General features: G+C 53.4%; 1 protein-coding gene across 1 annotated transcript; it reads left to right on the forward strand.

Annotated features, from left to right (window-relative positions):
* Window positions 1-6,513: 6,513 nt before the first annotated feature.
* Window positions 6,514-26,698, forward strand: LAMTOR1 (late endosomal/lysosomal adaptor, MAPK and MTOR activator 1). The gene is made up of 5 exons (XM_050926050.1): window positions 6,514-6,722; window positions 19,993-20,138; window positions 23,124-23,201; window positions 24,036-24,162; window positions 25,918-26,698. The coding sequence occupies exons 1-5, from the start codon at window positions 6,681-6,683 to the stop codon at window positions 26,008-26,010; spliced, it is 486 nt and encodes a 161-aa protein (XP_050782007.1). The 5' UTR covers window positions 6,514-6,680; the 3' UTR covers window positions 26,011-26,698.
* Window positions 26,699-27,189: the final 491 nt, after the last annotated feature.

The raw sequence follows: 27,189 nt of genomic DNA on the forward strand, positions 1-27,189 counted from the left end.
ATTCTTCTGCATAGAGACTGTCCATTTTGGCCAATGTGCCTGGCAGAGGGGCATTGCTGACACATGATGGCGTGTATCACATTGGTAGATGTGCAAGTGAACAAGCCCCTGATGGAGTGGCTGATATGATTACGTCCTATGATGGCATCGCTTGAATAGATATGTGGACAGAGTTGGCACCAGGGTTTGTTGAAGGGTTTGGTTCCTGGGTTGGTGGTTTTGTTGTGTGGTGCGTGGTAGCTGGTGAGTATTTGCTTCAGGTTGGGGTGTGTCTGTAAGCGAGGACTGGCCTGTCCCCCAAGGTCTGTGAGAGTTGAGGGAGCTAAAAGTAAGTAGCTAAAGTGCTGCAGATCCCCACACAGTAACGTAACTCTAGGAGATTATTCTGTGACAGTGAAATATTCAAAGTACCGGCAGGACTTCACCAATTACAAGCTGGAAATAGAAATCAAGGGACTCAGCCCACATGGAAGCCCAAAGAGGAACAGCTCTGTAGCTCATGTGATGGAAGAAAGATTAAAACTGAAACACATTATCTACTTGACTGTTCAAAATATGAAGCAAGAGGGGAAAGCAGCTTCCTCAAATCCTCTCAGAAAACGCTAAAAAGCCAGGAAGAAAAATGGAGCTGAGTTTGGTTAGGAGAAGTGAAAGAGACAGAAAAATAGCCTCGCAATATGCAACAACCTACTATGAGATTGGAAATGAACGGCAATGAATGGACGTGAAATACAGAATCTCAGTGTCACTTATGCTGAATCCTAGGCTGGCACCTCACTGCACTTCATTTCACTTTGGCAATTTCATCCCCAACTGTAGGAGTAAATACACCAGAGGGATAAACACCAGGGAAGTGCCAACATAGACACGAGCAAACAGATATAAACTGGCCACCAACAAGTTTAGGCTTGAAATGAGATGAAGGTTTCTAACCATCAGAGGAGTGAAGTTCTGGAACAGCCTCTCAAGGGGAGCAGTGGGGCCAAAATACCTAACTGGGGTCAAGACTGAGCTTGATAAGTTTATGGAGGGGATGGTGTGACTGGACTGCCGACAATGGCATGTGGCTCATCGGTGACTGCTAGGAGCAAATACCCTCAATAGCTGGTGATGGGACACTAGATGGGTTACTACAGAGAATTCTTTCTCAGGTGTCTGGCTGGTGGGTCTTGCCCACATGCTCAGGGTCTAACTGATCGCCACATTTGGGGTCAGGAAGGAATTGCCCCCCATGTCAGATGGGCAAAGACCCTGAGTGTTTTTCTTGCCTTCATCTGCAGGATGGGGCATGTGTCACTTGCAGGTTTAAACTAGTGTAAATGTGGATTCTTGGTAACTTGACATCTTTAACCATGATTTGAGGACGTCAGTAGCTCAGCCGGAATTTCGGGGTCTATTACAGGAGCGGGTGGGCGAGGTTCTGTGGCCTGTAATGTGGAAGAGATCAGACTAGATCAGGGGTTGGCAACCTTTCAGAAGTGGTGCGCCGAATCTTCATTTATTCACTCTAATTTAAGGTTAACTATTGCTGTATGTAAAGTAAATAAGATTTTTAAAATGTTTAAGAAGTTCCATTTAAAATTAAATTAAAATGCAGAGTCCCCTGGACTAGTGGGCAGGACCCGGGTAGTGTGAGTGCCACTGAAAATCAGCTCGCGTGCCGCCTTCGGCACGCGTGCCATAGGTTGCCTACCCCTGGACTAAATGATGAGGATGGTCCCTTCTGGCCTGAGTCTATGAGTCTGTGCTGGAGCTGGATGAATGAGATGTGTTGAGTAACTTTCCCAACCTGCTCTTATAACACAAGGCACCAAACGAAGTTCAAACTTTCCCCAGTTCTGGGATTTGGTTTATTAACAACGAAATTAACAATAAAAAAATATATAGCTTAGCTCAAACTTTTCCCTTGCCTGGCATGCTCTTATGGTTCCTCCTGCTGCACTGCTCAGCCCACACCTTTGGTCCTCTCTGTCTAGACCTCTCTCTCACCCACTTCCTGCATGTCCTGATGAAGTAACCAGTCACCAGAACCTAGCTGATCTAGTTGATCAGAACCTAGTTGGGAAAGGGTTAACCTTTGCTGACAGGATGGAGCGTGCCAGGCAAAGGGCCTTTGTGCCTACACACAAAAGTGCTGCGATCAGTTATCAGCTGGGAAACTTGTGCAAATAGAGCTACCACCATCCATCAGTGCAAATGCAGTCCTCTGAGTGGCAAACAGTCCTCCCGCTGGAAGGGGTGGCAGGTTTGTAGAAATTTTGGTGGTGCCCTGAACCCATCCCCCAGAACTCCACCCCCCCACCTGTCTAAGACTCTAGGAGGGAGTTTAGGTGGGGGGAGGAGGTCTGGGGTGCAGGCCCTGGGCTGGGGATTAGGGTGCAGGAGGGGTGCAGGGTGCAGGCTCTGGGAGGGAGTTTGGGTGCTGGATGCAGGCTCTGGGCTAGGGCAGGGATGCAGGAGGAGGTGAGGGGTGCAGGTTCTGGGAGGGAGTTTGGGGGGAAGGAGGGGTGTGTGGGAAGGGGGAGGAAGTGCAGACTTTGGGAGGGAGTTTGGGGATAGGAGGGGGTGTAGGGGTGAGGGCTTTGGGGCTGATGATGAGGGGTGTGGGAGGAGGCTCAGGACTAGTTTGGTGTGGGGTGGGGCTGAAAGGTTCATGATGCAGGAGGGGGCTCAGGGCTGGGGCAGAGGATTAGGGTGCAGGGGGATGAGAGTTGGGGCTGAGGATGAGGGGTTCATGATGCAGGAGGGGGCACAGGGCTGGGGCAGCGGGGTTTGGGGTATGGGAGGGGGCTCAGGGCTGGGACAGAGGATTAGGGTGTGGAGGAATGAGGGCTCTGGCTGGGGATGAGGGATTTGGGGCATTGGAGAGGCTCAGGGCTAGGGTAGAAGGGCAGCCTGCCCTGCCATTATTGGATGGGGGGGGCGCTAGGACCCTGCGGCAGCAGTTGATACCAGGAGCCAGCAGAGCAGTCAGCTGAGCTAGAGGCTCCAGGGAAGGTGCTGGAGCCAGCAAGTGAGGGCTGGGGGGGGGGGGAACACTAGAGGGGAAGCACGTGGGGGCAGCAGGCAAGGCCAGGGGAGAGACCCTGCCCCAAACATTGGTGGAGCCGGGCTCCCGGGCCCTGAATATTGCTGGAGCCTGGGCACCACGAGCGTATATAACTCGCCGCCTCTGCCCACTGGTGGCCCACGGGCCACCGCACAAGTGGCCTGTCTGGCCATCTTGCTGCACATCGCTGCCCAAGCGTCAAGGCAGCTGACAGCTCCGCACAGGCAGCGCTGCACAGAGCACGGGGCTCTGATACAAACCGTTTTCAGAGCAGGCCTGGGAATATTCCCCATAACCCACCTCGCTCAAGGGCTCAGTGACCCTTCGCAGGGCCGCCCAGATTCAGGGGGCCTGGGGTCTTCGGCGGCGGGGGGCCCCTGCTTTGGCGGTAATTCAGCGGCGGGGGGTCCTTCCGCTCCAGGACCCGCTGCCGAAGTGCCCCGAAGACTCGCGGCGGGGGCCTCCCACCACTGAAGACCCGGCACTTCGGCGGCTGGTCCCGTTCGGCAGTAATTCGGTGGCAGGGGGTCCTTCCTGCCCGGAGCAGAAGAGACCCCCTGCTGCTGAAGACCCGGAGCGGAAGAAGCTCCAGGGGCCCTAGCCCCACAAGAGTTTTCCCCAGAGCGAGTGAAGGACCCCGCTGGGCAAATTGCCCCACTTCCCCCCCCCGCCCTGGGGGGCCCTGACCCTTCCATGAATGCACTAGCACAAGGGCAGTTGTTTGAATTATTCACCCAGCTCAGCTCAGCTCTCGTAGCTGACAGTCATGTGAACACAACCCATTGCCCTGTTTAGGTTATGAAGAACAAACTCAGGCTCTGCGCAGCGGCTCTGCCACAGGCAACACCGCCCCACAAGAGAGGCACTGGCAGTGACTCCACAGTTACCCTTGCACTGAGATTTGCACTTAAAACGGGACCGCGCAACACACGTTCATGATTGGGCTTAAATCTCTGCATTTCCCACCCTGACTCTCCAGGGGACACGTGCATTTTCTATCCTGTTGTACCAGTTAAATTTTGACTCTTTAGCAGAGGAAACGTTTTAAAATCATCCAAAACGTGGCTCTATTTGGCTCCCTCTCGCTAAGCAGTCGTAGAAGGCCAAATCCATTGGCACGACAGTGACACCAGCGTACACCAGCTGAGCAGCTGGCCCCTCAGAGATATGGGAATGGCTTCGGGTTTTTTACTGAAGCACCAAAACTGCAGTTTTCCTTGTGCCGGAGTTTTTATCTCCAGGAAAAGCACCTGGAACTGCTGAGATCTCGATCGTGGCCTCCCGAACTCTCCCCCCTAGCTCCTGGCTAGGGACCTCACAGCAGCTCACCCTAGCTACCTCTGGACTCCCCCCTTCCCTCTAGCTCTGCCAACTTGGGCTGCGACCCTTCCTATCTCTAGGACTGCAGGAATTAACACCCCTGGCCCCCTGCAACGATCACAGCCACCGAGTCCACTGGGCATTCTAGCCTTTTGGTGTGGCTCTAGAGCAGGGGGGCCGAATCGGGTTTCAGAAATTGTATGGAGGGTGGGTTAGGGGAGGCTGTGCCTCCCCAAATAGCCAGGAACGGCGAGGGGATGGGGGATCCGGGTCCCATGTCTGGGATGGGGAGAGGCGGGTCGGAACGGGGGGGGGTCCGGGCTCCATGTCTGGGGTGGGGGGTCGGATGGCGGGGGGATGGGGGTTCCGGGCCCCATGTCTGGAGTGGGGGGTCGGACAGTGGGGGGATGGGGGGCCTGGGCCCCATATCTGAGGTGGGGGGTCAGAACAGCAGGGGGATGGGGGGATCTAGGCTCCATGTCTGGGGTGAGGAGAAGGGGGGTCAGAATGGTGGGAGTGGGGGGTCTAGTCCCTGTGTCTGGGGTGGGGGGATCCAGGCCCCATGTCTGCGGTGGGGTGGGGGGTCAGACGGTAGGGATAGGGGTCCGGGCCCCATGTCTGGGGTGGCGGTGGGGGGTCAGATGGCAGGGGTATGGGGGGATCTAGGCCCTATGTCTGGGGTGGGGAGAAGGGGGGTCAGAATGGTGGGGGGTCCAGTTCCCGTGTCTGGGGTGGGAGGATCCAGGCCCCATGTCTGGGGTGGGGTGGGGGGTCGGACGTCAGGGATGGGGGTCCGGGCCCCATGTCTGGGGTGGTGGTGGGGGGGTCGGACGGCAGGGGGATGGGGGGATCTGGGCCCCATGTCTGGAGTGGGGGGAAGGGGGGTCAGAATGGTGGGAGTGGGGGGTCCAGTCCCCATGTCTGGGGTGGGGGGATCCAGGCCCCATGTCTGGGGTGGGGGATCGAACGGCAGGGATGGGTGTCCGGGGCCCATGTCTGGGGTGGCAGTGGGGGGTCGGATGGCAGGGGGATGGGGGGATCTGGGCCCCATGTCTGGGGTGGGGGGTCGGACGGTGGGGACGAGGGTCCGGACCCCATGTCTGGGCTGGGGGGTAGGATGGCGGGGACAGGGGTCCGGACCCCATGTCTGGGGTGATGGGGGGGTCAGACAGCGGGGATGGGGGGCCGGGTCCTATGTCTGGGGTGGGGGGTTGGATGGTGGGGGTGGACGGGTCCAGGCCCCATGTCTGGGGTGGGGGGATGGGGGGTCAGAATGGTGGGGGGTCCGGGCCCCATGTCTGGGGTGGGAGGAAGGGGGGTCAGAATGGTGGGGGTGGGGGATCCGGGCCCCATGTCTGGGGTAGGGTGGGGGGGTCGGACGGCAGGGACGGGGATCCGGGCCCCATGTCTGGGGAGGTCGGACGGCAGGGACGGGGGTCCGGGCCCCATGTATGGGGTGGGGGTGGGGGGTCCAGTCCCCATGTCTGGGGGAGGTTGGACAGCGAGGATGGGGGTCCGGGCCCCATTTCTGGGGGGGATCCCATGTCTGGAGGGGGGGTCGGATGGTGGGGGTGTAGGGTCCAGTCCCCATGTTTGTGGGGGGATCGGACAGCAGGGATGGGGGTCCGGGCCCCATGTCTGGGGGGGTCGCACGGCGGGAGGATGGGGGGTCCGGGTCCCATGTCTGGGGTGGCGGGGGGGGTTGGACGGTGGGGAGGGTCCGGGCCCATGTCTGGGGGGTCGCACGCCGGGGGGGTGCATGTGACCAGGGACCGGGTGTCAGAGCAGCGGCGGCGCAGGGCGGGTCTCTGCCCCGGGGGCCGGTCCAGGAACAGGCACGTGGGCCCAGGGGGCTGGTGCGATCTGCTCTGCACGGAGCCCCCCGCCCGGTAAGCTGTGCCAGGCTCCCACGATCCACTTCTCGGTTGTTGATTGTGCTTGTCTGAATTCTCCCATCACGCGCTGATTGGCTATTCTGGCTCACGTGACCTCAGGGGTCGCTCTCTCCTGGCTCCGCCCTCTCGCTGCGGCCCTCCCCGTCCCGTGAGTGTCACTCGGCGCTCGATTGGCTCGGCCTGCTCACGTGAGGCAGGGGCCCGGGTCCGCGCTCGCCATTGGCGCTCCGGGTCACGTGTCCGGAAGCGGGGAACGGGAAGGGCGAGTGAGTGGCTACCCCCTCCCCGCAGGGTTGTTTGTTGGCTGGAGGGGCGGGTGCGCTGCTCATGTGATCGGGGCGGCAGGGCCCGAGCCGGACACCGTACCGCGTCCCTCCCCTCCCCCTCCCCGGAGACCGGCCCCGCCGCGCCCGGCCATGGGGTGCTGCTATAGCAGCGAGAACGAGGCCACCGACCAGGTGAGCGGCGGGGGGGGGCGAGGGACGAGCCGTAGGGCGGGGGGAAGCCTGGCTGTCCAGGAGAGGGGGTTACTGCAGGGAGGGGCTGGGGGGGGTGTTGGGGTCCCTGGGAGGCAAGAGGGGCTGGGTTAGGGTGTCCAGGAGAGGGGGTTACTGCAGGGAGGGGCTGGGGGGGGTGTTGGGGTCCCTGAGAGGCGGGAGAGGCTGGGTTGGGGTGTCCAGGAGAGGGGGTTACTGTGGGGAGGGGCTAGGTGGGGGTGTTGGGGTCCCTGGGAGGTGGGAGGGGCTGGGTTGGGGTGTCCAGAGAGGGGGTTACTGTGGGGAGGGGCTGGGGGGGGTGTTGGGGTCCCTGGGAGGCGGGAGAGGCTGGGTTAGGGTGCCCAGGAGAGGGGGTTACTGCAGGGAGGGGCTGGGTGGGGATGTTGGGGTCCCTGGGAGGCAAGAGGGGCTGGGTTGGGGTGTCCAGGAGAGGGGGTTACTGCAGGGAGGGGCTAGGTGGGGGGGTCCCTGGGAGGTAGGAGGTGCTGGGTTGGGCTGTCCAGGAGAGGGGGTTACTGCAGGGAGGGGCTAGGTGGGGGGGGTCCCTGGGAGGTAGGAGGGGCTGGGTTGGGGTGCCCAGGAGAGGGGGTTACTGTGGGGAGGGGTTAAGTGGGGGTGTTGAGGTCCCTGGGCGGCAGGAGGGCCTAGGTTGGGGTATTCAGGAGAGGAGGATCACTGAGGAGTCTTTGGCCAGGTTCAGGGTGTCAGGAGAAGCTGTGCTGTTGTGAGGGGGAGGGGAGAGACCAAGGGGCTGGAGAAGAATGACTGGGGGCCACAGTCACTGGGGAAGCAAAGGGTCAGAGAAGACCTGAGGGTAGGGATGGAGCCTGCTGAGGAAGAAGAGGCCCTCAGGGGACGGTGAGTGGGGGTTGGGGAGAGGGTGTCCCCTTGCCAGGCTGTGACTCTCCAGAGATGGGGTCACTCTCCCCACCCACCGGGAGTCCAAGCGGCATTGTGTTTGCTAGCTGGCCTGACCTCTTTCTGGGGGAGGAACCAGGCTGGGGAAGAAGGTCTCAGTGCGTAACTGGGAGTAGGGGATCTGGGAGCGTAGGGATTTCATGGGAGGGAGGAAGAGAGGCGGCTTTCTGTCTGTTCTTTCCCCCGGTGGGGAGGGCCTGGGAGTCAGGGTGTTTGTGGGGAGAGGGGGCCATTGGAAAGGGTCTGTTACAAACCAGTTGAAGAATCCAGAAAATGGGAAACAAACTCTTTCCAGGGGAAATTCCTGCCCTTGGGGCCATTTGTCGCCCTGTTTGGACTGGGTTTAATGGCTGTCTCCAGCCAGCAGCCGTGGGCCTCCAGTAGGATGCAGTCACGTACTGATGATAGGTTGGGAGTGAGATATGGAGACTTTTTCCTCCCAAACCACTAGTGCAAATTAGCACGTCCATCAGGTCTCATCTGGGGGTGGTCAGTTCACGAGCTGTGCGGAAGGTTTAGCAACCTCATGTAAATGCCCATTAGACTGCAGTTGACCTCGAAAAACCTACCAGTATAATTGACACTGTAACTGTTCCCCTGCTGCCAGTCTCAGCAGAGAGGCCACAGACAGAATGATCCATGGAGACTGAATTTCCATCTCATGCTCCCAGCTGGTTTTTCCAGAGAGGAGCTGAGCCAGCGGGCAGGGTGTGGGGCTGTGTCCCAGGCTATCTCCATTAGGTGGCTAAAGGGCTATTCAGCTGCCACTTCTCACCATCTGGAAATGCACCCCCATGCAAGTGAGAGACCTCGGAGGACCACAAACAGCCATATCTCGGTTCACTCCGGGGGGGTTGTGGCTTGTCTCATTCTTTGGCCTGTTTCCAAACCATAATGGACAAAATACGGAAATGGAGTAATCAGTGACTCTAGCTTCAATGTAGCTGGGTACCAGGGTATCTCTTGGGAGTTTCTGTGTTGTTAAAACCTACATCAGTGTGTTTTAGTATGGGGCTGTGGCTAGACACGCTTTAGAACGAAGGCAGGAAAGATATCTGAAAATGCTGGGTTTGCAAAGAGTGTCTGTTGCCAGAAAGATGATACAGGTAGGGAGTGGAGGGTGGGATGAAGAGTGGAAGAGATCCCCCCTGTCCCAGCAGGGAGGGGGCTGATTTTATTGCCTGAAAAGCCAAGGGCCTCCATCATATCCTAAGGAAATAGGGCCCTACGGACTTGCAGTGAGCTCCCCGCAAGGGGATGACTGGAGGGAGAATTTGGCCAGGGATGATGGCAAACTCTTGGGACTAGTGAGGGTGTTTGTCAAAAGACATGGGTGGAGCTTGGCCTCATCCTCTGGGATTTGAAGGACATGGCTGGGTTATTAGGAGTTAGGATTTAGCAGTGTGGGCTCAGAATGTGTTAGCTAACCAACATATTCGAGAACTTACACGTCAGCACAGCAGCTCAGGCTTTAACATGTGCTACAGTGATTAAACTGAAGTCTAGGCACTCCTCTAGGCTTCTGCTCAACCAGCTTAACGTGTGCTAAGAACAGCTTGCCTATGGTAGCTCGCTGAGGCTTTCCACCAGCAGCCCTTTAAACCAGAGGCTGCGAATGTAGGGCAAAGAGATTCAGGCCTTGTTCCCACTCAGGTGGTCAGTAACGACGTAGCTACGTAAAAGCCTGGTTGTGGGGGTGTTGTACTAGTGTACGCCCAGAGCAGCAAGTGGGTGAGGCTTTCCCAGTGTGGGAATGAGAACCAGTTATTCTGCCTTCAGAAACTTTCGCAACAGTGGACAGGCAGGAGTGACTTGAATTCCGCAGTCGTCGTCTTTGTCGCTGTCTAGCAATGTGCCATCCCAAATTGCCGTTCATCCGTTCTCAGCTCAGGCGTCACTATGCGTAGCCATCCAGTGGAAGCCAGAAGGTTATGGAGCTGCTGGTGGGACAGCTATAAATAGCTGAACTTTAATGAAAGAGGCTTATCCTTGGCCACATAGTGAGCAGCTGCTCCTCAGGCTTTGTTTACTTCCCCAACTGATGCTCCCTGCCCCGGGCCTTGGGGGAATCTTCTGTTTTCAAGTGTGTGTTAAAACTGTTTACTTTTCTTGGGGAACACAGCAGTCACCTGCTGAGAATGCAGCGGAATCAGCACATTCAGCCATATAGAACTTTTTTTTTTCAGTACATGGAAAAGTGGATCTGAAATCAGGTACAGAAGCCTAGAAATAAAAGCAGAGGCTTGTGGGACACTTCCCACCCCACTTGCTCTGGTTAGTGTCGGATTATTCTCTGCAGCGTAGTCGCTACTCTCTTGCCCAGTCTATGGGCTTGTCTTGAGTAGGCTGTAGCTGGCATATATGGCCTAAACTGATCTTTTCCCTTAATCAAATGAAACCTCAGTTGTCTCAACAATGGAGTTGTTACAGCTTCCCTTAGGACACTAGTGTCCCGCTGACCAGATCCCATTCTGAGGAAGGCTCTCCCTGAGATTCAGCCTAAATCTTCTTTCATGTCATTATTTTATCCCTGCGGAATCACTATGGAAACGTATCTGGCCAGGCACTCGCCCTTTGCCGTGATTAAAAGCCAAGGCAGCTTAGTGGATTGGCTGAGTCAGACGTGCTGGACAAATGGTTACGTGGAACTTCCCATGGTAGCTTTAGTCTGGGGTTGTAACCCCAAGTGCCTCTGCATTCCTGTCCCTCCTGGGGTTGCACCGTCCAAATAGTTGTTTGCAGTGGTTCCACATGATAAATGCAAGACACCCCCCCCCCCCCCGCACCCCATCATTTAGCCAAGCTGTGTGCACTTAGGTCTGGCTCCTTCTCCTGTTGAAGTAAATGGCAAAGCTTTCGTGGATGTGGCCTTTCATCTTTAATCTCTCCTCATACCCTAGCCTTTCCTTTAATCACCTTGTTCTCCTCTCTGTCAGCCTTTCCGGCATTGTCCAGGCCTGATTGCAGTCTCACTGGGACCGTTCAGATTGGGATGCTGGGGACTAAGTTTAAGGTGCATTGATCCCACGAGTAGGCACCACCCGTGAACTAAGAGTGTAAACAGGTGCAGAGGACTGGACTAGTCAGGCAGGTGTCGACAGACTTCTCTATTGCTCTTCAAACTCTCAGCCTTCATCTCTAAAACAAACAAACCTCCGGCTGGGCTGGCTGGGCAGAACCTCTCCAGACTGTGAGGTGAGTGTTACAGACGTCTTCCTGAGTTTGCAGAAGGCCTGAAACAGGAGCTCTGAGGTGTGAGCTGCCCAAGGTGTGTCTAGTGCCGCTGGCACTTCACGGTAAGCTGTTTCACAGCTCCTCTGAGCATGGGAGGAAGGAGAGAGGGCAGCATGCTATGAAGAGCCACCCCAGTGTTTCACAAGTGAGGAAGAGGAAAGGCTAGTTATGGAGGCACAAAGGAGGTCTGAGATAAGATAGGTCGGTCTAGTGGGGGGTATGATTGCATCAAACCCTCTTCTCAGAGGTGGACTCAGCTTTGGAAGTTTGGCTTTGGGGGCTAGCTGGCTTCTCTGATGCTGCAGGCCTCCAATCACCCCCGGGCTGCTCCAGACCAGGGATTTCTAACGCACCCATTGCTGTGCTAAGGTGGTGCTGTTCTCTCCTCCCGCTGGGATGCTGCCTAGCCAAGGGTAGCTCAGCCCTGCTCTCCCATGCAGCACAGCAAAGTGTAGGATCCACCGCCAGCCTCAAGATGGGGAAAGTGATGGCAAAGGGTTGCTGATGCGTTTGTCCTAGTAGCTGTGGTAACCCTTGACAGCTGACGCTCTGCAGGAGCCTGCACTCGGCTGCCTGATGGCTCAGAATCTTCCTTCTCTGTCGTGTCGGGTTCTTGGAAATAACTTGAATCGAATCCAGAAGTCAGGCCACCCTCCAGGCAGGAGGAAACTGACTCATGGGAAGTAGAGCAGAAAAAGATCTAACTGTTCATCTGGTCCAACTCCCTGCAAGCGCAGGAGAGCATGAATTCCCCCTCTGACCTCATCCTTCATGTGACCCTCGTTCCACTAACCTCCCCGCTCCTTGGTGTCTACACCTCTTAGCTACCTGCCTTTCTCCCTTAGCCATTGCTCAGCCAAGCTTAGCTAGCTTCACCTTCCTTCCTGTGGTCCCTCCTGCTCTCTGATCACGTAGGCTGTCTTCTGCAATTTGTCAGTGCTCTCCTGGTAATGAGGTGCCCCGTGGTAGTTGCCTGCCTTTCCTGAACGAACGCCAATGCAGTGGTGCTGCTGGAGGTGGAGAGATACTGCTGCTAGTAGCTAGCAAGAAGCTGGAGGGGAAAGGAAAAATACAAAGTTTGAAGCAAGGCTAGTCGACGCTGTACTGAGCTATCACAGACCTGAACATGGATGTTCTTCTTACAGCTTGATTGCGGGATTTGATATCCCAGTTTACACTGTGAATCCATCTGCAGCAGTATCCCCTGATGCTTTAGAGAGGTGGAGGGTGTGGGAATGTAATACAATACCATGCTACCAGGTGGGGAAGGGAGAGGGGAATGGTCTCCCCTGGCCATCAGAGCAGCAGCTGAAGCATGACATTGTTTATTCTGGCCATGTTATATAGAAGACATTAAATTCGCCAGCTGCAGTATCGGGCTCTGCATCCTGTGGTAGGGGGTTCCACAGGCAAAGAGGTTAGAGAGACACCTGCTTTTCTGTCCCTGGTTCAGAGGAGAGTCATGGAGTTCAGTAGCTCACCGACTAATGTGAACAGATTTTATTTTTCAGCTGAGATTCAGTTAAAAAGCTGATGCTCCAATACATCTGTTAGTCTATAAGGTGCCACGGGACTCTTTGCTGCAGCTAAAAAACTGAGATCCAAATTCTAGGACAGTAGTTCTCAACCAAGTGTCTGGGGCCTCAAGCAGGTTTATGGGGGGCCTCCAAGCAGGGCCAGCATTAGACTCACTGGGGCCCAGGGCAGAGAGCCGAAGCCCCACTGCATGGGGCTGAAATGCAGGTCCCTGAGCCCCACCACCCGGGGCTGAGCAATGTTAGGGGGCTCAGAAAGAACAAGATTGAGAACTCCTGTTCTAGGTCACTGTTTTTCAAACCGTGCGTTGCAACCCACTGCTGGGGTCGCGGCAGGTAAGGCGCTGGCTCGCCTGGCTGTGGTCAGCACCGCGGACCGAGACATTAAAAGTCCCATTGGCAGTGCTGCCTGGCTAAGACAGGCTAGTGCCTACCTGCTCCAACACCGCGCTGCACCCCAGAAGCAGCCAGCAGGGGGTCCGGCTTATAAGCAGGGGGACCACGGGGCTCTGCGCCCTGCCCTGAGCACCAGCTCCACGCTCCCATTGGCCAGCAACTGGCTAATGGAAACTGGGGAGGCAGTGCCTGTGAATGAGACTTGCATGGAGCCACTTGCGTGCCTCCATCTAGGAGCCAGACCTGCTGCTTCGCCGCTGACCAGGAGCTGCTGGAGATAAGTCCACACCCCAACTCTACACCCCAATCCCCAGCCCTGAGCCCCCCAAACCTGGACCCCCTTCCTGTACCCCAAGCCCCTCATCCCCAGTCCAGAGCCCTGCCCCGCTCCCACACCCCAACTCCCTGCCCCAGCCCTCAACCCAGAACCTCTTCTTGAATCCCAAACCTCTCATCCCTGGCCCCACCCGGAGCCTGCATCCGCAGCTCAGGGCTATGACCCCCAGCCCAGAGCCCTCCCACACCCTGACCCCCTCATTCCCAGCCCCACCCTGCAGCCCTCACCCCCATACCCTAACCCTCTGCCCCAGCCCTGAGCCCCTCCCACATCCCAAACCCCTCATCCCCAGCAACCTTGGGTCGTGGACATCACAATTTTCTTCAACTGGGTCCCCAGAAAAAAAGTTTGAAAACCACCATTCTAGGACACCTACAATCAAGGAAGCTGTGCTTCATTTTTAGAGAAGTACAAGCTCCCCCTTATGGCCTGCCTCGGAAATACTTCACCGAGCAAGTCAGCAGGACTCGCATGTTAGTCAGCTGCTGGGGAGAAGGCTGCTGGAATTTCTAGGAGGGCGCTTTCCCTGGGCTCCATCTCCTATCTGCCCCTGGCTAGTCATTGTCTGAAGCGTCTGAATTTCTGCACCCCTCTAGTCACTGGAGGAGCTCCCAGGGACCCTTCCCAGCAAAAGCCACAGGGCTGGATCTGAGTCACCTAGTGACTGCAGAAAAGATCCTTTCCGAAGGCAGAGCTCCCTGGGGAAGGAGGCTGGGATAGTGCCAGCGTGAGCCCTCGAGGTGCCCCCGGCTATCTTACGCTAACAAGATTGAAACTGCAGGGAGAAGAAACCTGAGCACCCCTCTGGAGCAGAGACTGACAAGCAGAAAATCAGCTCCTCAGAGCAACTAAGGCCTTGGCTGCGCCAGTCGGTTTAGAGACTGATCGAGTTTGTGTAGCTGGGGTCTGAGGAAGCCAGGCGAGATGGTGGCGGTCAGGGGAGTCTTACTGGAGAGCAGGGAAGGAAAAGCAGACGGGTGGGCTTGTCCAGCTTCCCCTCCCACAGAACACAACGGGCCCAGCCTGTCGCTGAGGATCACCCGGGTGTCCCTTCTGGGCAGAGGGGCTGCCTCGCTGACATCCCGATTGTTCCCTTGGCGGGTGCCCGCTCTGCCTCTGAGCTCCTGGGGAGAGGGTGCTGCTGTGCCTGGCTCCCCTTGCTGCTGCGACTACCTGGCCAGTCTCCTTTTCACTCTTCTCCTTCCCCGGCCCCAGCCATGCTGTCTGGCAGCCGCAGGCTCAGTTACTGGGCTCCCAGGGCTTTCCGCTTTGCTCCCTGATTTAGCCCCTAGCTATGTTTGATTCTGGCCCATTGCTTAATCCCTCTCTCACTTACCTCTCTTTCCTCACCCAGCCCCAAGCAACACAGGCCTGATCCCAGTGAGGCCTGCGATCTGGGAGTGAAGCGTGGTGTGTGTGAGCACTGATCTCCAAGTCGGGGGAAGAAGAAACGAGGGATGTGGTTACTGCATTGTTGGTCTCTCCATCCCCCAGGGAAGGGGGAATCTCCCAGATCTGAACACAGTGAGGAAGGAGTTTTGCTGTATCATGTTTGATGGGCCAGAGGCCGTTGAACAAATCAGACCCCAGTCAGCACTGGCAAAAGGGCTTGGATTGCTTTCCACAGGAGCAGCTTGAGGTCAGCGCCTCTTCCTAGTTCTGAGTGGCCTTTTCTGAAGCCCACGATCCGCTTGCTAGCGGGTGTGCGGCGCTCTGGCCCAGCGTCTCTCGAGGCAGAGGAGTGAGCCGTCCGTTTCCAGTGAGAATGGCAGCATGTAGTCTGACCCCTCTGGTTTGATTTCCGTCCCCAGAGGCGTGGGGAGCTTGGCGTGAGGCCTGAGGTCATGAAAATCCCGATGAGCAGGTTGTGCCCCCTCCTTTTGGTGGTCTTGGCTCATCAGTCATGCGCAGCTGTGCCTGGGTGGAATGTACTGTGTCATCACCGCTCCCCTTCTCCCCTTGCTAGGGGTGGGACTAGATGACCTCCTGAGGTCCTTTCCAACCCTGATACTCTATGATCTGCCCAAAGGCCCAGTTGCTGCAGATTAACCTGGCTGGCCTCAGCAAGATCATGAGAACCTGGCTGTGGGGCAGTCCCGTCCAAGGCTGCCTAACTCCCACTGGTAGAAGGACCCAGGGGGCCATTAGCTCAATTGTTGGTGTCGCTGGATATGAACTATTAAGTTAGAAATGGAAAAAGCCCATTGCGGCATCTCCCAAGAAGTCCCGGCTTGTTCCATACAGTCTGCTCTCCAGCGTCTTGTTCCGCAGTCTCGCAGCTCAGGCTGGCACATGCTTTAAATTTCTCTTTCTTCAATTTTTTCTCTACTCCTAATGATAGTGTCTCACCCCAAATTTTCGTCCCCCCTTCAGAGTTTACCAGTGCTTCTAGCTGGCTGTCTCCTGCCTCCTTGTTTATGCTGGGTGAGGTACACGTCTAATCCCTCTCACCCCCGAGTGGAATTGCTCTGTGATTGTGCTCTGATCTCTGTTTAATCTGATTAGTCTGACACCAGCAGTATAATTGCCTGTTCTGCCCCCTGCTGACTGCAGGAATGGCCCTGCTAGATACTTACAAGGGCTTTATCCAGCCTTCTTTCAGCTATCTCCATGCCTTGCTTTAGACCAGGGGTAGGCAACCTTCGGCACGCGAGCTGATTTTCAGTGGCACTAACAATGCCTGGGTCCTGGCTACCAGTCCAGTGGGCTCTGCATTTTAATTTAATTTTATATGAAGCTTCTTAAACATTTTAAAAACCTTATTTACTTTACATACAACAATAGTTTAGTTACATATTATAGACTTAGAGAGAGAGACCTTCTAAAAACATTAAAAGATATTACCGGCACGCAAAACCTTAAATTAGTGAATACATGAAGACCTGGCACACCACTTCTGAAAGGTTGCTGACCCCTGCCTTAGAACGAGATGCTCTTGGCCATCTAAACTCTCTGCAGTGTAATGTCGGAAGCCTTGTCTGGGCTAAGGAAATCAGTCCTGTTTAAACCAGAAAATTGTAGGACTGGAAGGGACCTCGAGATTTTCTAGGCCAGTCCCTGCACTCAAGGCAGGACAGTTATTTAGACCATCCACCATGTTAACTAGCCCTTCAAAAACAGTACTTTACAACTGGTGTAAGTAGTTGAACACCCTGAAATGTGTTATCTGGTCATGGCTGACCCTAGGACAACCTTTCTCTCCAGTCTAGAGAGGGCTAGTTGTTGCCCGTAACTGCCCTGGTCCGATTCAGATTCCCACCATGCATTCCTCTGCTTATATGTAGGCTTCTCTCAGATATGTGGGTGCGTTTGCTTAACCATGTGATCTGCTTTTGTGCCTAAGAATTACGGGGTCCCAAGACAGCCTGTTAACTCCAGGAGTGGCTACTCCGACTAGCCGCATTCCTCGCTGCGATAGGCCTTGGATCAGCCAACAGGCGAGGCCCCGTCTCCCTGGGGGATACTTCCGCATTTGAATCAGTGGAGGAACTCTGGGGAGGGGCACCCACCTACTTGCTGTGGGATGCACTTGCCACAGGCTGCAAGGCTGATCTGGCAGGGGTGGCTGCAGGGATAGCAGGAAAAGGAGGCTCTTGGGTCATTGCTTGTTGGGCTGGTGCTGTGGGTGGGTGGGTTTGGCCATCTTTATGTTCTAACAAGGTTCTAATTGAGAGCGCTGAGCATGCGATGGGCTGGTCCCAGTCAGAGTAAAGCAAAGTAGTGGAGAGCAGGCATGCCACCCTCAATTGCACAGTCACCCCAGAGCAGCCGGCAGAACGCTCATCATTTCTTTAAATAGCTGCTAGCCCATTTGAGGAAGCAGCTGATGTAACCGGGACTCGCAGCAAACGTGGCTGCTATCAAACTTTTGCAGGTTAGCCGAGTCTTCAACAGTTGTGTTCCCTAAAGGCCTCACTTTGGGGAACAGCCTATGTAGCATCTGGACGTATTTGGGGAGCTGGCCCCTAGTCGTGCCCATTGGTGGGGTACGTTGTTCTGTATCCAAGCTAGAATAGGCCTTAGAAATGGGCTGGATTCACATAAGTCAGCAAGCAGGAAACTTTAAATCATCATGAGAACATAAGAGTGGCCAGACTGGGTCAGATCAAAGGTCCATTCAGCCCAGTATCCTGGCTACTGAAAGTGGCCAGTGCCAGATGTCCCAGAGGGAGCGAACCTAACAGGTAATGATCAAGTGATCTCTCTCCTGCCATCCACCACCACCCTCTGACAAGCAGAGGCTAGGGACACCATTCCTTACCCATCCTGGCTAATAGCCATTAATGGACTTTAACCTCCATGAATTTATCTAGTTCTCTTTTAAACGCTGTGATAGCCTAGCCTATAGGCCTTGCTTTGCATTTGTATTTTTGAGTTCTTTGCCAAAAGAGGCTGATTCTTGTTGACTGGTAAAACTTGGTACTTTTTGCTATATTCTCTCGACACAATTATCTAAGCAGTTCTATAGCTTAACATCAGTTTATTCAGTGTCCTAGTTTTTACTCTGTTATACTAGGAGCTAGTGAATAATGCTATTTCATTTTTTTATCTGTGTCAAGCTGCATTTGGATGGAAATTGGAATTCAGTTAATTCCATAAACAGTATTTTCAAACTGTTTATATTCAGCAAAATTACTTTGAATGTCCTGGATACATAAGAGGAAAAAAGTGTCAAAACAGCTTTTGCACTTAGAGATCCTTTTAATGAAAGGAAATATGGTATTAACTGTAGCTACTGAAAAAACAAGGAGGAATCCTTGTGGCATCTTAGACTAACACATTTATTTGGGGTATAAATTTATTAGTCTCTAAGGTGCCACAAGGATTCGTTGTTGTTTTTGCTGATACAGACTAACACGGCTACCACTCTGAAACATGTACTTACTGAATTTCACTGTTCCTGGTCACCCTATTCTGCAAGTTTTTAAAGGTGGCAGTTCTCATCTCTCTCACCTTGTTTCTTTACAAGATTGGCAGAGGGAGAACAACCTTTCTGCCTTTTCAACCCCCAATAGGTTTCTGGACTTTGAGTGAGCTGGTCGTTGAGATGCATTAGTTTAGTGAACTGAACTGATGAGAATATTCTCTCTGCATCTCCCCAAGAGGCGACTGCTGTCAAAAGCTGGTTTAACACGTTGGCCAACTCTGGTTCCAGGTGCTTCGCCGGTGATTTCCACCAGTTCAGTGGTTTGAGTTTGGCAGCAAACGTGCTGTTTGTTTGGATATTTTTTTTTTAATGATTTGAACAAGTTTAGGTGGTAAATTGTCATAATGTTGCATTTAATATTAAATAAGGTTCTTTTTTAGTATTGAAATAAAAACATTTTTTTAAATCTGTGTTTGCCTGCCTTGAAGTGTCAGAGGAAGGAGGAAATGTCTCGATGGGAGACAGGCTATGCTTCCTAGAGCCGTTTTCATTGGACAATGCGAGATCTGGGATTGTGATGTGGTTTTATATGCCGGGAGGGATCTCCCCTCCCCTCCTCTTGGGTCCTGTACAGTGTTTCACTCTAATTCTTCCCACCCAAGTGTGGAATAAATTTTATTTGCACCACTGTGGAGGTGATGTGTGACACCTCACCTCCATACTGGTGCACCATAACAAAATTCATGTGGTGGGGGTGGGGCTGAAGGGTTCGGCATGTGAGGCGGGGCGCAGGGCTGGGGCAGAGGATTGGGGTGCAGGGGGGAGGCTTGCTCTCCTGATGCCTGTGCTATATCTGAGCTATGGGTACTGGACTTGAGTCTCCAGAGCTGTCGGCTGACACCTTTCACCTCAAATCACTGACTGAGACCAGGTCTACAATTGCTGATTCAGTGATGTCTGTTAGAGGGGTGGTGATTTTTTTAAACAACACTTCACACAGGCGAAGCTCTAGCATAGACCCAGCAAAAGTGTGTGGGTATAGTTATACTGGCAAAAACCTCTTCTCATGTAGATCACTCCAGATCACTGCCCCTCCCGAGTGGCTTAGATAAGCAGTGAGAATCTGTAACATCCCGTCTGGTTGGCCACAACTGCTCCTGTAGCCTCCTAGACAAATTCAGACCAGAAATAAGGTGTAAATTTAGAACAGTGCAGGGCGATTAACCATTGGAACAACTTTCCCAGGGACATGGTGGGTTCTCCATCACTGGCAGTTATTCAATCAAGACTGGCTGTTTTTCTAGAAGATCTGCTCTACGGATTACTTTGGGGCAGTTCTCTGGCCTGTGTTATGCAGGTGGTCAAACTAGATCAGTGGTTCTTAACCTATTTACCATTATGGGCCACATATGCAGTTCCCTGAGTTATGTGGGCCGCATCCACACACTATATATACCACCTGTATGGCCCGGAGGATGTCATATGGGCCACAGCTGTGTGCTGAGTGGTTGAGAACCACTGGACTAGATGATCAGTGTTTTTTGGGCCTTGGAGTGGATGAACCTCCCTGGGGACTGCATGGTTCATTTACTGGCAGTAGGGGCAGCCTGATTTTTCCAGTCGCACTGGTGTGGATTGCAAAGATCTCCAGGTACCCAGAGAGCATGAGAGTAGCTTTCTTCCTGCCACTGAAACAGATCTTGGGGGCTACTAGCAAAAATGGCCCCGGCAGGATGGCAAAGTGATTCTGGGGGCAAGGGGAGAGGCATTGGACATGTTGGAGTGGTCAGTGTAATCCAAATGTAAATGTCCTTAGTATAAAGTAACCCATTCAAGTGGCCCTGGGAGGGTTCCTTCTGAATCTAAGATGTTACTCACGTCTGGAACAGGTGAGTTTCCTCTGAAACCAGAGCTGATTCCCCTTCTCCCCTTGCTCCCCACCAGGAAGAGGAGACGAAGCGGCTGCTGGAGCCTGCTGCCAGCCCCCCCAACAAGGTGTTAAATGGAGCTGAACAAAACTATCACAGCCTCCCGTCAGCCCGCACGGATGAGCAGGCCATGTTGTCATCCATCCTTGCCAAGACGGCCACGTAAGTCACAGCCTGGAGCTGCGGCCCTGCTCGTGGGGTAGAGGTGTATGCCAGCTTACGGCAGTGGTGGAGGGGCCTGTTCTGGCAGCAGCCAGGGCATGTGCCAATGGGGTGCCTTCCTCTGCCAAGTCAGGGAGCCTGAATGCTAACAGATGTCCCAGCGCTCAGACATTACACCCACGTCCCTCTGTGGCAAGTCACTTAGTTTGGTGTCAAAATGCCATCGGGACACATCATTCTAGCATGGTGTGCTTCAAGCCAGGACTGTAGGTTCTGGTCTCACCTCTGCCACTGACTTGTGTGTTCTTGAGTATGTCAACCTCGCTGTGGCTCAGTTTCCCTGTGTAGCCAATGGGAGGTGGGGAAGTCACATTGACCAATGAATAGGGCACTGGGCTGGGAAAGAACAGGTTAAAGACTAGTTAGATGTATTCAAGTTGGCAGGGCCTGATGGAATTCACCCTAGGGTACGTAAGGAACTAGCTGAAGCAATCTCAGAACCATCGCCAATCATCTTTGAGGACTCATGGAGGATGGGTGACATCCCAGAGGACAGGAAGAGGGCAAATATAGTACTGGTTTTCAAAGGGAGGAACAAAAATTACCTGGAGGATTATAGACTGGTCAGCTTAACTTCAATACCTGGAAAGATACTGGAACAAATTAATAGACAATCCATTTGTAAGCACCTAGAGTATAAATAGGATTATAAGGAATAGCCAACGTGGACTTGTCAAGAACAAATTATGCCAAGCGACCTAATTTCCTTCTTTGACAGAGTGATTGGCCTAGTGGATGGGGAGGGAAGCAGTAGAGGTGATAGATCTTGGGCTTTTGACACAGCCCTACATGATATTCTCATAAGCAAACCCGGGAAATGTGGTCTAGATGAAATTACTATAATGTGGGACACAACTGGTTGAAAGACCGTATTCAGAGTAGTTATCAGTGGTTCACTGTCAAAATGGGAGGACTGGTATCTCATGAGGTCTCTCAGAGTTCAGTCATGGGGCCCAGTACTACTCAATATTTTCATTTAATGACTTGAATAATGGAATAGTGTGTATGCTTATAAAATTTCCAGATGACACCAGGCTGGGAGGAGTTGTAAGCACTTTGGAGGACAGAGTTAGAATTCAAAAGGGCCTTCCCAAATCAGAATTGGTCTGAAATCAACAAGATGAAATACAGTAAAGACAAATGCAAAGTACTTCACGTAGGGAGGAACAATCAAATGCATAACTACAAAATCGCGACTAGCTGGCTAGGTGGTAGTGCTGCTGAAAAGGATCCTAGAAGGTTATGGTGGATCAGAAATTGAATGAGTCAACCATGTATTGCAGTTACAAAAAAGGCTAATGTAATTCTTGAGTGTTGTATGTACGAGACAGTAGGGAATTGTCCCACTCTACTCAGCTGTAGTAAAGCCTCAGCTGGAGCACTGTGTCCACTGGAAACACACCTGCTCAATGGCCACTCCTCATTAAGTTTCAAAATGTAACTAATCAGTTAACCAGTTTCTAATTCATTTAATGTGCCCCATGTTAGTTTTATATTGATCTAGTTTTGTAATCAACATGTCGTGCAGCATAAAATGAAAATATCTTATGTCAACACTATTACCTGTATCAACCAACTTTGTAATGTCTTTTATATCAAATTAGTTTGACAAGATTTATTTTCCCTGAACTGATGAATTATGAACTGAAGGAGGGTAATGTAGTTTACCCTCCTTCAGTTCATAATTAATTGAGTCCTGTATCATCTGCCCCATTATCTTACCCAGATGGATGTCAGGCTGACAGTCCTATAATTACTCAAGTCATCTCATTTACCCTTTTTTAAAATTGGCCTAACATTAGCTTTCTTCCAGAACGTCCTCAGTGCTCCAAGACTTACTGAAAATCAACATTAATGGTCTAGCGAACGCCTCAGCCAGACCTTTTAAAACTCTTGGAAGCAAGTTATCTGGACCTGTTGACTTGAAAGTGTCTGTCTTTAGTAGCTTCTGGTTTAACATCCTCCAGAGATACTAGTGGAATGGACAGTGTATTATCTGCATCATCTGTCTTTCCCCCAAATACAGAACAGAAGTATTTATTGAACATCTCTGACTATTCTGCATTAATATAGATAATTCTACTATTTCCATCTAGTAACTGAGCAGTACCCTTGTCAGGATTCTGCTTCCTGTCTGCAGGCGCTGCCCCCACGGCTCCCAGAAGCAGTGGTTCCCAGCCAATGGGAGCTGCAGGGGGCAGCGCTTGGGGCAGGGGCAGGGGCAGCATGCAGAGTCCCCTGGCTGCCCCCATGTGTTGGAGCTGAAGGGGGGACATGCTGCTGCTTCCGGGAGCTGCACAGCAAGCCCCTGACCCTGCTCCCCAGTGGGAGCTCGCGGGCCAGATTAAAAGGGCTGATGGGCTGGATGTGGCCCGTGGGCCGTAGTTTTCCCACCCCGGTTTATACCTATCCATGACAGTGCTCCAGTCATGTGAGTTACCCCACCAAGTCTCTGTTTTTCCAGTCACGTCATAGTTCCTTGTCTTTGCCAGGACTTCCAGTTCTCCCTGCTTGTTTCCCAGGGTGCTTGCGTTTGTGTACAGGCCCCTAGGATAACTAACCAATTGCCCTGCCTACTCAGTATGAAGCAGGAGGCCTCCCCTGTGGCACCCTCCTCCTTGTGTTTCCTCCCAGTGTCCCACTTCCCCACTTACCACTGGGCTTAGGTCACCATCCCCCTTAGGTCATCCTCCCTTGGCTCACAACAGAACCAAGCAGTGCCTGCCACATCAGGGATGTCAGGGTGTGGGGCTGCTGCCTCCATCTTCAAAGGGGAGGGTATTTCACCAACTGTGGTGCCTGGCTCTCTGCACTGGTGAGTGCTTCATCCAAGGCCGTGGGTGGGCCGTGATGTCTCAGGGAGTTGGAGCAGGAGATGAGAGCCACCCGCTAACAGCCGAACCTGCATTTTGTATCTTTGCCCAGTAACATCATTGATGTGTCGGCTGCAGATTCCCAGGGAATGGAGCAGCATGAGTACATGGACAGAGCCAGGCAATACAGGTAAAGGACTCTCCCTCTGCGGGTGACTGGACCCAGGGCTGTCCGGTTGTAAGTGGAAGAACTGGGGGTGTAATGCGCCCTGCGTTCCATCCATTATCCACTCCCGAGGCACCGTGCGGAGCAGTGGGTGTCTGGCCAGGGAATCCCAGCTGCGTGTCGGGCCCCAGGGTAGTGGGGAGGCATCTAAAAGTGCCAGCAAAACCGAACGTGTGGCAGGAGATGGGGGAGAAGGGTCCTCCCATCTAGCAACCCACATCCTCACCCACCCGGCCTCATGCCACAGAAGCCAAAGGTTGCACTGACCTGCCTTTCCTGGGCCCTTTACAGTGGGCTCTGATACTGCTGAGACCCAGGCCCTGCCGTCTTCCATCTGCTGTCCTACCCACTGACGCTAAAGCCCAGCTCTACTGGGCATCTTCCTGATGGAAGCAAAGGCTCCAGGTTCCTGAGCCATCTGGCTCTACCCTAATGAACTGGGTATTTGGCAGCTGCGCTTGGCTGGCCCTCGGGACAGGCCTCATGTGCCAGGCATTGGAATGTTTAAACACTGCTCCTGCATGAATAATGCCTGTGTTCTCCGTCTGAGGGAAAGATGGGGAAGATCCAAGTGGGCCCCCTCCACAGCTGGAAGGCTGGTTGGGTGTGCGATGCCCCCCAACGATCTCCTTCCTGGACTGTCCCCGCATTGTGGGAGAGCAGTCAGACTCCTTTCCCTCGGGCTGCCCTGCAGAGAGGGCAGTCAGTTCTGTGTTACCCTGGGGGGCTGACTGCACTGCAGAGGACTCTGCCCACTAGGAGCTCACTGCCGGCTCTCTCTGCTCTCCCCGGCTCTAGCACGCGACTGGCAATGCTGAGTAACAACCTGACGCACTGGAAGAAGCTCCCGCCTCTGCCATCTCTGACCAGCCAACCGCATCAAGTGCTAGCCAGCGAGACTGTCCCTTATCCAGACTTACAGCAGGTGACGAGCCTGGGGCAGGGATACCAAAGATCTCTGAGTGCCCTTGTCCGTCCCAGGGCCAGGCAGGCTGGCTCCCTGCCACTTTCCCTGGGGGTCTGTCCAGTTCTAACTCTCCAAGCAGTGGGGATCACCTTGGGAGATGATTCCCCTGTCCCAGAGATCTTGCTCTTGATCTTTCCCTTAGCCTCAGGTTTCCTTTGCTCAGTTTCATCTTGTTCCTAGTTTTACTACATGAATGCCAAACCTTCCTCTCCTTCCGTGCTGGTTACACCACCCCAGTATGGGTGGTGGCCCTGCTCCTCTTTAGATGCTTTGTGCAGGCTCTACAGATCCTGTTTTTGCTCATCCCTTCTGTCGTGTCTCCCCCTCCCCCCCACTTCTCCCTCCAAACTTTGAAATGTGGATCTTCTGACTGTAAAAGTGGCATCGTGGCCTCAGGGTTCCCTTCTGCTGCAGGTCAGATTTGTGCAGTTGAAAAGTTCGATGTCTCTGACTGGAGCTGTTGAAAAGCTCCTGCCAAAAATCACAGTAGTCTGTTTTTTACCACTAAACATAATGTTTTGTAGCAAATGTCTGCTTTTTGTGGGTAACTTCCGCTCTTGCTAAGTCAAACACCTGAAAACCAAAACTTTCCATTCAGAAATGTCTAAACATTATTTGACACTTTTTGATCAACACAATGTTTGCAATTCCCAAATCAGGATGTTTCTCTTAATTCTGTTTGATGCTAAACCACATTCTTCTGAGCTGCCACAATGTCTCATGGGAGTTGTAGTTTGAGTGTCTTGTACCTCCATTTTCATCTGTGGGCTGAACTCCGTGGCTGGACTACATTTCCCAAGATGTATCACAATGGGTCAGCAAGAGGGAAGACTGCATCATGGGAAATGCAGTCTCACCAGGCAAGCCATCCCCCGGAGACAATGGAGTCAGGAGGCACCCAAACTGTTAACTCCTGTTCAGATGGGCCCAGTCTAATATCAAACTGACTTGAAACCAAGGTGGCGATTTGTTCTGACAAATGGAAGTGTTTTCATTCTGGTTGACGCAATGGAACGTTCACTCTGATTTCTGGCACAGTTAAATTTTTCCAGGGGGCGGGAGGGATGCTTGTTCTGACCAGCTCCATTAATGACCAGTAGAAGGCTCTAAAACTGTGGTGAGCCCCAGAATTTAAAGTGAGTGACCGGTCAGCTTTGTGACTAAGGCCTCGGGAGGGTTCTCCTCTCTCACAGTTCTAGGGAGCCCTGAAGGCCTCTTGGGCTGGTAGCTACGTGGAAATGTTGCTTCAGTTGCCATAGCTGGGAGAGCTTTGTGGGGTGATCCTGGTGCTGTCGCAGCCAATGGTATCGCTCGTTTTGTTTGCCTGTACCGTGGCAGTGTGTGAAAGCTATTGGATCGCATGCGTGCATCAGGAAGGGGAAAGGTGATCTCTAGGCAGGGAGCACACAGCTGGGCTCCCTGCCTCTGGGCTGGAGCAGTCGAATAATAAATGGAGCATCCCCGGGGAAAAGGTGGCTGTTCATGATGAGGGTGGCCGGAGCATGAGCAGTGCCAACTTCCCCCGGGTGCCCTTCCGATGTGCTGCAGCCTAGAATGGCTTGGTCAGCAGCCACTGCTGAGATGAAGATGGGTGGGCTCTTCCGGGTGGGGTGTATACTCTGTTCCACAGGCAGTGGCTGTAATGGCTTTAGCAGGTGAGCGATCCCCCTCCGAGCTGTCACTCACACGGCTGCCCCTGGTTCTTGCCCACAGGTCTCCCGGATAGCCGCCTATGCCTTCAGTGCGCTCTCGCAGATCCGAGTGGACGCGAAAGAAGAACTGGTTGTACAGTTTGGGATCCCGTGAGCACGCTCGACCGAGAGCACCTCTTTCACTCGTTTTCTCTTTTGCTTTTTTTCCTCCCTCCAATCGGCATCTCGCCGCTACGGAACTTGTACATAGCCCAGATGTCCGACTAATCACAAAGGAAACAATAACCACCACTTGGAAGGCCAGCCTGCTCCACGCCTTCCCTTTCTCTTGTGTGGGTGGGGTGGGGTGGGGCAGGCCAGGCCAGCCTAGATGGGTTGGGGGGAGGGGCTTTATCACATAGGAAGCCTTTATTGCACAGTGTTGACCACAAAGGGAAGAAAATCTCTAGTCACTGGAGCGGCCCCGGGGAAGGAGTAGGGGCAGCGCGGCCTTCTGGCTCTTCAGTCAGGGCAGATTGCAGTATTTGTACCTAGCTGCCACTTGTTCCATTATCGGTTGGAGGTGAGGGAAATGGTTGTGTTCACGGTGACACATTGAAAATTCACCCCACGTAGCATTGGTTTAAAAGCTTTCCCATGACGATCATGGTTAGTTTCAGGGTGGGGCAGGGCTGAGCTGTATTTTTAAAGGAAGCCTAGCAACGAATTGTGGCCGCCGGGTCTGAGGCTCTGCTTGCAGGACTGGCTGTTTCTAACACCACTTGTTTTTACATGGTTGAACCTTTGTGTTTTAATTTTTTTTTTTTTTTGCCACCATAGATAAAATACATTCATCCAACCCCCCCAGTCTCCTCTGTCCTTCTTTCCAAGCCACATCCCAGGAGCTTGTGTGGAGATCTAGGGGGAGAAGGAGTTGGCAGGGTCTGCCAGGAGGATCTGGTCTCGTCATCCAGCATAATGAAGCTTGGAACCAGTTAGTGGCCTGAGTTGTGGTCACACCACATGCAATGGGCTGTGATTTAGTAGAAACGTCAAACAACCCATCTCCATTGCCGGGACTGTCCGACTTGGTCTCCCTCCTCACCTGCACTGTTGACTTGTTCCCTGACTTCTCTGCGATGAGCTCTTCTAATAATGCTAAGACTGCCAGCTGAATGGCGGTGATGAACGCCCCTGGTATAATTCATATTTAGGGCCCTACCAAATTCACAGCCATGAAAAACACATCACGGACCATGAAATCTGGTCTCCCCTCATGAAATCTGGTCGTCTGTGTGCTTTTACCCTCTACTATACAGATTTCATGGGGGAGACCAGAGTTTCTTAAATTGGG

The sequence above is a fragment of the Gopherus flavomarginatus genome, chromosome 1 (assembly GCF_025201925.1).
Source record: "Gopherus flavomarginatus isolate rGopFla2 chromosome 1, rGopFla2.mat.asm, whole genome shotgun sequence".
In the NCBI taxonomy this organism is placed as follows: domain Eukaryota; kingdom Metazoa; phylum Chordata; order Testudines; family Testudinidae; genus Gopherus; species Gopherus flavomarginatus.

What these genes read in the sequence shown, in the direction of transcription:
- LAMTOR1 (XM_050926050.1), top strand. Translation starts at nt 6,681, where the DNA reads ATGGGGTGCTGCTATAGCAGCGAGAACGAGGCCACCGACCAG. An exon ending in GACAGAGCCAGGCAATACAG is followed by an intron (nt 23,202 to 24,035) that starts GTAAAGGACTCT and finishes CCCCGGCTCTAG; the next exon opens with CACGCGACTGGCAATGCTGA. An exon ending in CTTATCCAGACTTACAGCAG is followed by an intron (nt 24,163 to 25,917) that starts GTGACGAGCCTG and finishes TCTTGCCCACAG; the next exon opens with GTCTCCCGGATAGCCGCCTA.